General features: G+C 34.6%; 1 protein-coding gene across 1 annotated transcript in view; it reads left to right on the forward strand.

The window, feature by feature from the left end:
• Positions 1-12,931, forward strand: part of LOC106466232 (inactive phospholipase C-like protein 2) — a 203,160-nt gene that overhangs the window by 11,312 nt on the left and 178,917 nt on the right. Inside the window, exon 2 of the mRNA XM_022394212.1 lies at positions 9,878-10,027. Coding sequence (XP_022249920.1) covers positions 9,878-10,027 — 150 coding nt within the window. The remainder of the gene's footprint in view (positions 1-9,877; positions 10,028-12,931) is intronic.

A 12,931-nucleotide genomic window follows, 5' to 3' on the forward strand; every position in this document is an offset into this window, starting at 1 on the left:
ATGGTGGCGGAGGTAATAAAGAAATAACCCCTAAATGTATAGCATTTCTGAGTAATAATGTAATTAGTTAACACACACACACACACAGAGGAGTGAAAACACAACCCTCGTTATTCATGGTGGCGGAGGTAATAAAGAAATAACCCCTAAATGTATAGCATTTCTGAGTAATAAAGTTAACACACACACACATACACAGAGGAGTGAAAACACAACCCTCGTTATTCATGGTGGCGGAGGTAATAAAGAAATAACCCCTAAATGTATAGCATTTCTGAGTAATAATGTAATTAGTTAACACACACACACACACAGAGGAGTGAAAACACAACCCTCGTTATTTATGGTGGCGGAGGTAATAAAGAAATAACCCCTAAATGTATAGCATTTCTGAGTAATAATGTCACACACACACACACACACACAGAGGAGTGAAAACACAACCCTCGTTATTTATGGTGGCGGAGGTAATAAAGAAATAACCCCAAAATGTTTTGCATTTCTGAGTAATAATGTAATTAGTTATTCAATAAAATACATAAATGTTCTGCTCTTTACCAACAAGCTCATGAGAGTTACCTATTTAATGAAAAAAACTTGACAAGTTAAGGTTGATCAATTATTTCTTCTGAAAAGTTTAATCACTTATTAGAATTCTCTGAGTTAAGTGATCTCGATAATAAGGGGTTCTCTGCTATGCAATACATTACTTTTACAGAGATGTGTTTACAAATTACACCATGCTTCGACTTATTTTAATTATAAATGCTTGTCCTTTCTACCAAACTGAGCATTTACAAACTAATCGCCTTTTTTAATCTAATGGAACCAAGTTCAGTCATGATTATTTTCTTGGTGTTGATTAAAATAGAAAAAAAAAGAGGTCTCTGCTTTTTGAGGAAGGAGGTAAACTTCAGGTCGTTGCAATCTCATCTTACATGATTAAGGTCGGTTTAATCTGAATTTTTTAAGGAATACATCGTTCGTATAGATTACCAATATAATGGGGTAGTGGTTGTGATAAAAAAAAATCGAAGTTTGTTTTCATCTCTTGATAACAGCGTACGCGTATACATGTTTAAGTTCTGTGATCTCTTGGGGTGTACATAAGAGAAAAAGTTATATAAAAAGAAAAAAGGGCAATAAGTCTGTTTAACTTTCTAAAAGTATGTTTTTTTTTTATATGAACATAAAATGCCAATTAACATCCGTATTGCTTACTTCAAAAAGGGGACGCTTTATTAGTTTCTTGTAACATTGGAAATCTCATCGAAAATTCTGTTAACAAAACTATAATCAAAAGGAAATTTTGAGAATTTTTGAGCACAAAATTCATTAAGTAATTATGATAAAACCTAAAACAAAATTAAAAAACTGTGTATGGCGACTTTTTTTTTGTGGAACGTATAAACTTTAGGTTTTTTTTTCTGTGAAATGCTTTCATAAGTTCCGGTCATCTGGAACTTCAATAAAATAAAGTGTTTGTGGTGAGGTTTTTGAATTAATTATAATTTATATATATATATATATAATTACCAATTAGTAAATGACTGAATATCCTACAGTTAGATTTTCTAACACATTATGATTGAAGTATAGTTTTTGTAGATGTACGAAATAAGAAAAATCAATAAAACTGTACAGGGAGGATCTGTTCGTTTTGAAAGTTCATCTGACTACAGAAAAAAATGGTGGGATAATTATCTGGAGCTTTTATCTGTAAAATTACTTTTTGTTTTGGTTTGACTTTCGCGCAAAGCTACGCGAGGGCCATCTGCGTTAGCCGTTTCTAATTTAGTAGCTATAGATTTAGAGAAGGCAGATAGTCAACACCATGTCTTGGGCCACTACTTCATCAACGAATAATGAGATTGACTGCCACGTTATAACGCCCCCAAGATCCTCAGATTACGAGTCGAGCGCTCTTATCACCAGGCTATGCCAAACTTTTTTCGTCTGGTCTCTGTTTTACCTTGTTTTCATTTAGTATTATCTATAGAGAGTAACTAACCATGTAGTAGAAACATCTGTTCTTTCTTTAAGAAATTTGTGCAAAGCTACACAAGAATTATCTGCGTACAGCCGTTTCTAAGTTTGAACCGATAGACTAGAGGAAATCATATATTCAACAGCACCCACCGCCAATTCTTGAGCTATCCTTGCTTAACCGTTTGTTTCTGTTTGTTTGTTTGTTTTTTTGAACTTCGCGCAAAGCTACACGAGGGCTATCTGCGCTAACCGTCCCTAATTTAGCAGTGTAAGACTAGAGGGAAGGCAGCTTGTCATCACCACCCACCGCCAACTCTTGGGCTACTCTTTTACCAACGAATAGTGGGATTGACCGTCACATTAGTGGATTGACCGTCACATTATAATGCCCTCACGGCTAAAAGGGCGAGCATGTTTGGTGTGACGGGGATTCGAACCCGCGACCATCAGATTGCGAGTCGAGCACCCTAACCATCTGGCCATGCCGGGCCTTTGTCTAACCGAAAAGTGGGATTTGGCTCATCATTTCTATAGCACTGCCATGGCTCCAAAGGGCGGAGCACGTTTTTGTGGCAATGATTCACGAACCATGAATCCTCGATTCATAATCCGGTTGCAATAACCAGTCCACGCTCAGCTCTTGTTAGGCAATGTTAGCCTAATTTAAAACTATCTATACATTCATACATTTGCTCTTACCATTTAATACCTTATTAGTATTGTAAGTATTCAAAGGATTGCAGCAACTCTGAAACCAGTGACCTTCCACGGTGGGTCAGCGGTAAGTTTACGAATTTACAATGCTACAATACGATTCCACGCCATACACAGAGCGCAGATTGTGAAGGTTTGCGTTAAAATAAGAACGGCAACAACTGAAACGAATTATAATATGAAATAATTACTGGATATAATAATTTATGTTACTTGAATTCCAGTTATGTGAGTCAACGTGCATCTATGACATGATTAGAATTTAACTTAAAATATTTTACGGCTTTTTTGTTGTTCTCAAAAATATATTAGTAACTTTTCAAACAGAATCGCATTAACAAATTTACTGGCCACTATAAGTGGATTTATTCTGAAATTTAAAGAATTCTAGTAGTTAAGTTAAGATTCGATCGTCTTTTTGCCACCCCATGAAACAGAGTTTGCAGTTAAAGAGTAAAAAGTGATATGTTTTAAGAACGTTTCAAATGCTGACAAAGGCTAAGTTGAAAAGAAACTTGGAAACACGAAAAGAATAGAGCCCAGTGATAAAAAAAAAAAAGGCGGAAACAGAACACATTCGAAATGCCAGCAACATTTATGGTCTTCCAAGTTATCCAAGTACATTCGAAAAATCATGGCGCTTTACAGAACTAAAAATAGCTGGAACGTTAAAAGCCCGAAAGTAGATTGAAGTTAAAGCTTCCAAAAGAGGATTTTTTTATGGATCATGTTTCTTATTGAAAAGGAAATAAGCTAGTATTTTGACATTTTGTATGATTAAAGTTTTATTTAAGGCAAGCATTTGAGTAATGTTTGTTTGTTTTTTAATTTCGCGCAAAGCTATACGAGGGCTATCTGCGCTAGCCGTCCCTAATTTAGCAGGGCAAGACTAGAGGGAAGGCAGCTAGTCATCACCACCCACCGCCAACTCTTGGGCTACTCTTTTAGCAACGAATAGTGGGATTGACCGCACATTATAACGTCCCCACGGCTGAAAGGGCGAGCATGTTTGGTGTGAGAGGGATTCGAACCCGCGACCCTCAGATTGCGAGTCGAGTGCCTTAACCACCTAGCCATGCCGGGCCGTGGAGTAATGTTAGAACTCCAAAAACTTTGTCAGCAATTTAAGACATTTTAGTAATTACGATGCAACTGTGTTATGATTGTAAAACAAAGACAGCTCCCACTTAGATAGCCTTTGTGATGAACACTAACTTGTAGCAATTCGTAAACAAATGAATTGTCGCTTCTTTTTTTACTTTTTAGATGTGTACGTTTGTCTTACGTAGGAAAATCGTACTTCCTTGTCACGTGGGGTCTGGCACGGCCAGGGTAAGGACGCTCGACCTTTCGGTCGTGTGAGAGTTATAACGTGACGGTAAATCCCACTGTTGCTGGTCACGAGTAACTCAAGAGAGGCGGTGGGTGGTGTTGACTAGCTGCTCTCCCTCTAGTCGGTCTATCACTTTAAAATTCGAACAAAAACATACAAACCTTATCACGTAAAAACGTATGTTTGTTTTGTTTGAAGTTAAGCACAAAGCTACACAATGGGTTAGCTGTGCTCTGCCCATCACGGATATCGAACCCCGGTTTCTAGCGTTGTAAGTCCGCAGACATACCGCTGTGCCACTGGGGGGTATAAAAACGTATTAATCACTGTTAAAATGTAATATTCATAAAGACTGCTCTGTATTTTGTCGCTCAAAATGATAATTTATGTACTAAATAATGAGAGTTAGTTTGGTAGTTTAGCATCACAAAAATGGAAACAGGACAATTTCGCTTCAAATTTTATATTTTCAAACAACAAATTCAAATATTAGTAGCTGCCCATAGTTCGTTGTTTAGAAATATATTCTTGTATGGTTTTAGGGTATTTGTATAATTTCTTTACTAATCTTTACATTGTTAAGTGGTTTAGGATTTATTTTTATACCTATTTACGAACTGATATTTTTCATGGGATTTTAATGTATATAAAGGATAACAGTAAGCTATGGATATTAGCTCTAATAGAAACTGCTATGAACTCATGCTAGTTTGAAAGTAAATGTTACTTATTCACCAGAGATTACGCTGTAACACATTATAAGTTTAATGTCCTTGGAACCCCATTTATTTGAACCTAGTTCAGTGTATGATCTCTATATCTACATTATAAGTTCATGAGAATTCTAGATGTTGCGGCACTTATGTTCCAAATTCATCATAGATCAATTTATTTACTTTAACACAACTAAAGTATGCAAAAATGTATTGTATTTTATACATTTTTAAGCATTTTGTAAAAACAAAATCTCAAAATAGGAAAACATACTTCACCAAAAGTATAATTGATATCGGAACATCAATTATTGAAAAAATAAATAATATCAATTAAGAGTTTGTGTGGGGTGGGGTCTGCCAGAAATTCATAGCTCAACATACAGCTAAATATTATTAATTAAGACTTTGAGGGGGGTCTGCCAGAAATTCAAAGCTCAACATATAGATAAATATTATCAATTAAGAGTTTGAGGGGGGGGGGGGTCTGCCAGAAATTCAAAGCTCAACATATAGCTAAATAATATCAATTACGAGTTTGAGGTGGTCTGCCAGAAATTCAAAGCTCAACATATAGATAAATATTATCAATTAAGGGTTTGAGGTGGTCTACCGGAAATTTAAAGCTCAACATATAGCTAAATAATATCAATTACGAGTTTGAGGGGGGGGGGTCTGCCAGAAATTCAAAGCTCAACATATAGCATTAAGCAACTTTATGAATCTGTTTTGTTTTTTAACACAAGCCTTGCCATTCTAAGTATTTGTATAGATTTCAACATTCAGACGATTAAAGTAAGCTGTACTCCAAAAATTCCTGTATATTGAGCTTTAACCATCTGGCTGACCCCCACACTCTTAACGGAAAATGAAATTCTTAATTGCACACTCTAATGTACTACAAACAACCCAACGTGTATAATGTTCTCACAGAACCAATAAGCATTTCACCCCACGAGTTCAGTGTTCTTACCTAAAAAGCCAAGTCACTTGTACTTATCTTGGAACTTCTAGCAACTGGGTAGTCGATGGTTTCGGGTTTCGAGTCAGTAATAGATACCTTAAACTGCTTTAATGGCTTTTGTTATTTAAATGATTCGCTTCGTTACAGTTTCTGACATTTCCCCCATAACACTATAGATATGTTTAACTCGTACGCCTTCTGTGACTAATAATGCTTTAAGTTATTTTGCTACTTTTTTAATTAAGTAATTTTTCATGGTATCATAATAATTTCCAACAATAATAATAATTTCAATAAATAATTAATTAATTTCCAGTAATATCTTCTAATCTATTTTTTGGTCGTGCCAGTCTTTGCGTCTTTCCTCCTATCAAATGACTATATAGCAGTTCGCCATGCATGCAGACTGTTCCAACTGCGTATAGTGACTTCTATAACAACCCTGTAATATTTTTCAATAACGTGTGATTTATGCTATAGCTATTTTTCTTTTTGGCTTTCCAGTACTCATTTCTGCATCATTTCCTCTTCTTAATCACCTTTGAGACTGGGTAACTATAAAATATTATTATAAAATGAAAATCGCCAGCGATATTTCTTGCGCAAAGTTATATACTAAAGAAAGCATATAAAAAATCCATGGTTTTTAATAATATATTTGCCCCCCAATGGCACAGCAGTATGTCTGCGGACTTACAACGCTAGCATCCGGGTTTCGATACCCGTGGGGGGGGGGCAGAGCACAGATAGCCCATTGTGTAGCTTTGTGCTTAATTACAAACAAACGATATTATATTCGAACAGACAATATTAGAATTCATGGTTCGCGATCCGTGATCGCAAAAATGTGCTCCACACTTTAGGATGTTTGTTTGTTTATTGGATTTTGCGCAAAGGCATACAAGGGCAATCTTATAACACAATCACGGCCCCAAAGTGTGGAGTTTTGTGTTTTTTAACGAACCAAGAAACCTCAGCTTCACGCTAATCATTGGACCGCCCTCAGCCCAAAAGTTATACAAGTGTGTTTCAAATTCCACTATACGATCAGATAAATACGGCAAAAGGGTTAGCGGTGGGTATTGTTGATTAGCTTCCTTCCATCTAGGCTATCAGCTCAAAACTGGGAACGGCTATGTGGAAATCCGTTGTGTAGCTTTGCGCGAAATTTTAAGACGAACGTAGCAGACTAGTATTAATTACCATGAACTGAAGTTACCCGCGACAAAGCAAATATTATTAAACGTAAATATAAAAACAGTTATTTATAGGCCAACCAGTGGGAAATTTGTATGATTTTGAATGAAAAACACCTCTTATTAGTAAAACCAGTGCAGACTGTAGCAAATTTATTTTTTAATATGATTGGGTAAAATCTTATTATAATGATTTTGTAAACAGGTTATGTAACCGAAAAAAGTAATTATAAATTTTATTACTGATAGTGTAAGTCAGTCAAGAGCAAATAATAATCTTAACTTAAAGAATAAAATTAAAGGTTTGTATCAGATCATATTATTGTATATATTTTGATCACTGGAAAACGAAACTAAAAAAACTTTAAGAAAAATGAAACGCCGTGACGAAAAAATAACGCACGAGTGGAATAGAAGGTACTGTAGAAATAATGACAATGGTAATACCGTAATTGGCCCGGCATGTCCAGGTGGTTAAGGTGCTCGACTCGCAATCTGAGGGTCGCGGGTTCGAATCCCCGTCACACCAAAATGTTCGCCCTTTCAGCCGTGGGGGCGTTATAATGTGACGGACGAATCCCACTATTCGTTGGTAAAAGAGTAGCCCAAGAGTTGGCGGTGGGTGGTGATGACTAGCTGCCTTCCCCCTAGTCTTACACTGCTAAATTGTGTATTTTGATTTTGTTTCATTATCTACTAAAGTACTTGTGGAAAAAGCCATTGCATGTTTTGTGAATAAATTAAAATAAAATAAGAATTCAGCTTTAGAAATAATGGATAAGATCAGCCTTATTGAACCATGTGTTAACAATTCATGTTTTCAAATTAAGAGTCAAGTTTATAAACAGAATGAAGGTTTAGATATGGGTTATTCTATATCTCCATTACTATGGGTATCGACACCCGATTTTTAGCATTATAAGCCCTTACACTTACTGCTCAGCCATCGGGAGCCTCTATCGTACAAAATAGCAAAATTCATTACATTATCATATGTTTTCACTGCTTATGTACATGTAGTAGGTTGTTTGTTTGTTTGTTTGTTTTGAATTTTGCGCAAAGCTACACGAGGGCTATCTCCGCCAGCCGTCCTTAATTTAGCAGTGTAAGACTAGAGGGAAGGCAGCTAGTCATCACCACCCACCGCCAACTCTTGGGCTACTCTTTTACCAACGAAGATTAGGATTGACCGTCACATTATAACGGTTGAAAGGGCGAGCATGTTTGTTGTGACGGGGATTATAACCACCTGGCCATGCCAGGCCAAAGGGATTTTAACTGATTTTGTTATTACCTTAATAACATTGACAACCCTATTACCTTTGCATATGAGATTGAGGTGCATAACTGTTTACCTGTTTTAGATATTTTAGTAAGCAAAAATAAGGTTAAATAGGAAACTGCTGTATATTGAAAACTGTTCTCGGTAATCGTGCCTTTATGTCAAAAATCATGTCACACTAATACTCAAAAAAATCTCTGCTTTTTATTCTTATGTGAATAGAATTTTCAAATTATGTTGTAAACAGTAAGGTATTAACAACTGGCTATTATTATCTAAGTATGTAATAATAGAAAGAGGTTTTAATTCTGATACTGTTGACAGAGTTGTCGAGAAATTTAAAAACGGGAGTAAAAATATTACGTTAAAACTACTCACTGAAAAACGTTAAGAAAGATTGTTTGTAATTAAGCACAAAGCTACACAATGGGCTATCCGTGCTCTGTCCACCACGGGTATCGAAACCCGGATTCTAGTGTTTTAAGTACGCAGACATACCGCCGTGCCACTGGGGGGGGGGGCGTTAAGAAAGAAGGGTTTGTATTACCATTTAAACCTGGTTTATCTTGTCAAATAATGCAACAATTTAGAAAAACAAAAACAAAATATCTCTCTGATATATAGACCGATAAACAAGATTAGACATATTCTTGATATAACTATAGATAAGATTGATCTAATGGAAAAACTGGATGACTAGGTGACGTGATTGTTAGTTTCAGCAGCTAATTTGGAATCTTCCCATTGTTTGTTATGGCCCGTGCAAAACCTCTGCTGGGAAATGGGAACAAGAATAAAAGGCTACAATATGCACAAAAACACAGAAATTGGATTATGAAACAATGATCAAAGGTACTTTGGACAGACTAGTCAATGTTTCAATGATTTGGATCTAATTGAAGAGAGTATCTGAGACCACGAGCAACTGAAACTTATAAAGACTCTTGCTTGCAGTCAACTATTAAACATGGAGGATGTTTAATTCAAGTTTGGATTACATATTCCAAAGTAGTGTCGGAAAATTGATGGCACGTTGACTGCAGCAAGGTACAAATAAATTTTAATCTACTGTGTTATCCTCATGCAAGACTTATTGGTTCAAACTTCATCTTACAGCAAGATAATGATCTAAAACACTCAGCTGGAATAATTAAAACTTATTTGCGAAAGAAAGAAAGAACTGAAGTCCTCCAAAGCATGGAATAGCCCCTTTAAAGCTCAGACCTTAATATCATTGAAGCTGTATGGAGCTATTTGGACAAATAAAATGTACAAAAGAATCCCAACAACTTAAATGATCGTTGTAATGTCTTTGAAGAACCGTGGAACACCATTTCCCAGGAATTTATAATAAAATTATTTGAAATTGTCTGTAGAATAATTTTAATAGTTTTGAAGGAAATGGGGGGGGGGGCATATTATTTTATATTAAGGTATATTGTGTATAAGTTCGGTTATTTGAGTAAGATTTTTTCCATAAAGATGTATTTGCGTTGAACACGTACAGCAGTGTAAGTGCTGCGTGAGGGATGTGTACATTTGCTCGTAATTAATATTTTATACATACGTGTATTTGTAATTGCAGGAAGAATAATAACAACATTTCTATTTCACCTTCTGTAGTACTATTTTTCTGCATTAATCCGCGGCTTTATTCAATGCTCACATAAAGTATTTAATTTTCAGCTTCTGATTGCTGGCAATACATGATGGATGGAAGTAGCATGGTGAAGTTGAAAAGTAGTTCTAGACAATACCGCCGTTATTTCATCCTGGAAGAAGACTTGTCCACGATCCGGTGGGTGCCCAGTGCCAAACAAGCAGCAAAAGCGAAACGTAAGTACTCGTTACATGTCTCGTTTTATTAACTTCTTGAAGCTATACAATGCTTTTCACTGTACGATTCTTCATTACTACATTGTAAACGAAACAATAATATTTGCTTTTTGATTACGAAGAATTGAAGTATACTATAACAAAAGTTTTATAAGTACTTTATCAACATATAGATAAAAAAGAAAGAAAAAACAAGAAGAAATGGCCTAAAATATAAATTACATAATGTCATTAATAGAATCTAAGTCTATATTTGGATTTATAATAGAACTAACTACACTTGTAGTTTTTTAACTTGTACCGTCTGTTATATTTTACATTTTTAATATAACTTCCATTGAATAAATGATACATACATAGATACACGCTGGCAAGTACAACTTGTAGTCAATACTATTTACTTTGTCACTGAAAATAAAATCGAAGATATAGTGTTAAGGCATAAGAGGATCACCGTATATCATGTTCTTATACAGGGTGATTTTTTTATGTATACTTGAAATATCCTTTTAAGTAATTTTAAGTGCGTATAAATAAACTTATCAATAATTAATAGACGTAAAAAAACAAGATAAACAAAGACTCCGACATCTGTTGAAATTGACACAAATTGGCTTTTGATTTATCACCTAATCACTTTACTTCCCCTTTAGTTCATGAGTTTACAGAAGTAGCACTTAGCAATGGTATCACCTAATCACTTTACCTCCCTTTAGTTCTTGAGTTTACAGAAGTAGCACTTAGCAATGGTATCACCTAATCACTTTACCTCCCTTTAGTTCTTGAGTTTACAGAAGTAGCACTTAGCAGGAGAAAGCTAAGCAACGTGCTTAAGTGTGTATGTATACATATTTCAGATGTTACAAGTTAAATTGAAAAGTTTTTATTTTAACTTTTCATATTTCCAGTTTTTTTTTCTGCTGTAACGTATTAAATTAAGGAAACAATTAAAAAGGTTAAGTATTAATTTAATCATCAGTAAGCCCAAATCACAACAACAACAAATTTACATCATGAAAAATTAAAGTTGTATTCAATGTAAAAATGCAAATCGTATAACATACTGGAAGATATCTGTAGTCATAACACCCAAAAAAAAGCGTTGCAGCTATGTAGTTTCACCAGAAAATTTCAACAATTGCTCAATGAAAAACTCGTCGGGGAGGATAATAAAAACTAATATTAACACAGAAGAATAATATAATTATAAATTAAATAAGGAAAACAAGTGCAGATGCTTAAACCCAAAACGATCTGTATTCCATTACCTGTCAGTGTAAGCGACCGCCCCCCCCCCCCAATGGAACAACGCTAGAAACCGGGTTTCGATACCCGTGATGGGCAGAGTACAGATAGTCCATTGTGTAGCTTTGAATTTAACTTCAAACAAACAAGTCGGCGACCAGTTGAGGACAGGTAGCCACCTCTTGGCATAAAATAAGAGGAAAAAAGGAATTTAAAAATAATAAGAAAATAATAATATATATTTCCCTCCAATATAGTTTCCTCCAACAGTAAAAACGACAACAATAATAACAAACTCACCTTAAGTGAAACCAAGACATTATCACTATGAAAATAAAACTAATTACAAGTTGCACAGAAGGAAGTTTATTTTTCCAAGCCCGGTAACTTGCAATATATATAAGAACAAAAAACAACGTATATCCGAATTTATAATGTTTTTAAGCTGTGAATTAACTCCTTTTTACTAACGAGAGTGGTTATAAAAACGTTTGGTTTACTAATGAGTATAATAATTAGTGTTTTTAACTTAACTTGTTACAACTGAAAACAAAATTATAAACCATCATTGTTATGGAATTTTGTCTTCATATAAATGATACAGTAACGTTGCTATCTTTATTTATACTACTAATTATATATATATATATAAATTCAAAACTCTATTTAAAGAAATCAAAAACCTTCCCACTTTCCGGTCGTCATCCAAAAGTCATAACGAAACCAATCAGCAGTTGTGGAAAATTCATTAAGGGTACAGAGTTGAGTGCTTACACCCACAATGCCTCAACTCTTACTGCCTTTCGCTGTCAGCAGCAAGTTGTGGGAAGGCAGTTACCTTTAAATAGAAGTAATAAAGCTAAAAGTAGAAATAATAAGCCTTTTTTTTTAATAAGTCATTTCTAGAAAAGGGTGGAGGTTGGGAGTATCATGTAGTAGAATTAATAGAGTGGTATTTATTTTACTTTAAGGATTTTTTAGAACTTTTAAGATGGTAGGCATTGTTTGGTACAAATTTATTTTTTTGGATGGCTTGATTTTATCTTATTTCTACTTTTAAGTTTATTACATCTTTTTAATATTACTAACCACCATTTAAGAAAGCTCATGTTGAAAGTATAGCACATAAAGTTGTATTACATAAAAATGAAGCTATTCAAGATAAAAAAAATGACGCTATTTATTGATTTAACTCTTCATCAAAGACTGGTCTTAAAAAAAAATGAACATAGATATCAGAAGATAACTGTATTCATCCACAGTGAATTTCGAATAGAAAAAAAATAATGTTGATCAAAGACAATTTCAAGAGCACATTTACAAAAGTCATTCAAGTGATTTTGGAAAGCAAAAAATTAAATTAATTAACAGACATCCTATTGATTATAACTTGGATGAAGGACATGACGAAACGTTAAGGCAAGGATGAAGTAAACCGTACAAGAAACTGGTGTTTTTATTCAGAAAAATATTAGAAAAAAATAGTAGCAGTGGAAAAGTTAGGCTTATTAATTCAGTTGCTAGAAAAATGCTTCCAACTAATAAACTTGGAGGTAATAATCTTAAAATCAAGCCAATATAAATCGCTGCTTGCGCCATTAATACTACTTTGTATATATCTTCAATGTCCCCGTCCCGCCAAACATGCTCGCCCTTTCA

Source organism: Limulus polyphemus, unplaced genomic scaffold (assembly GCF_000517525.1).
Source record: "Limulus polyphemus unplaced genomic scaffold, Limulus_polyphemus-2.1.2 Scaffold2199, whole genome shotgun sequence".
In the NCBI taxonomy this organism is placed as follows: domain Eukaryota; kingdom Metazoa; phylum Arthropoda; class Merostomata; order Xiphosura; family Limulidae; genus Limulus; species Limulus polyphemus.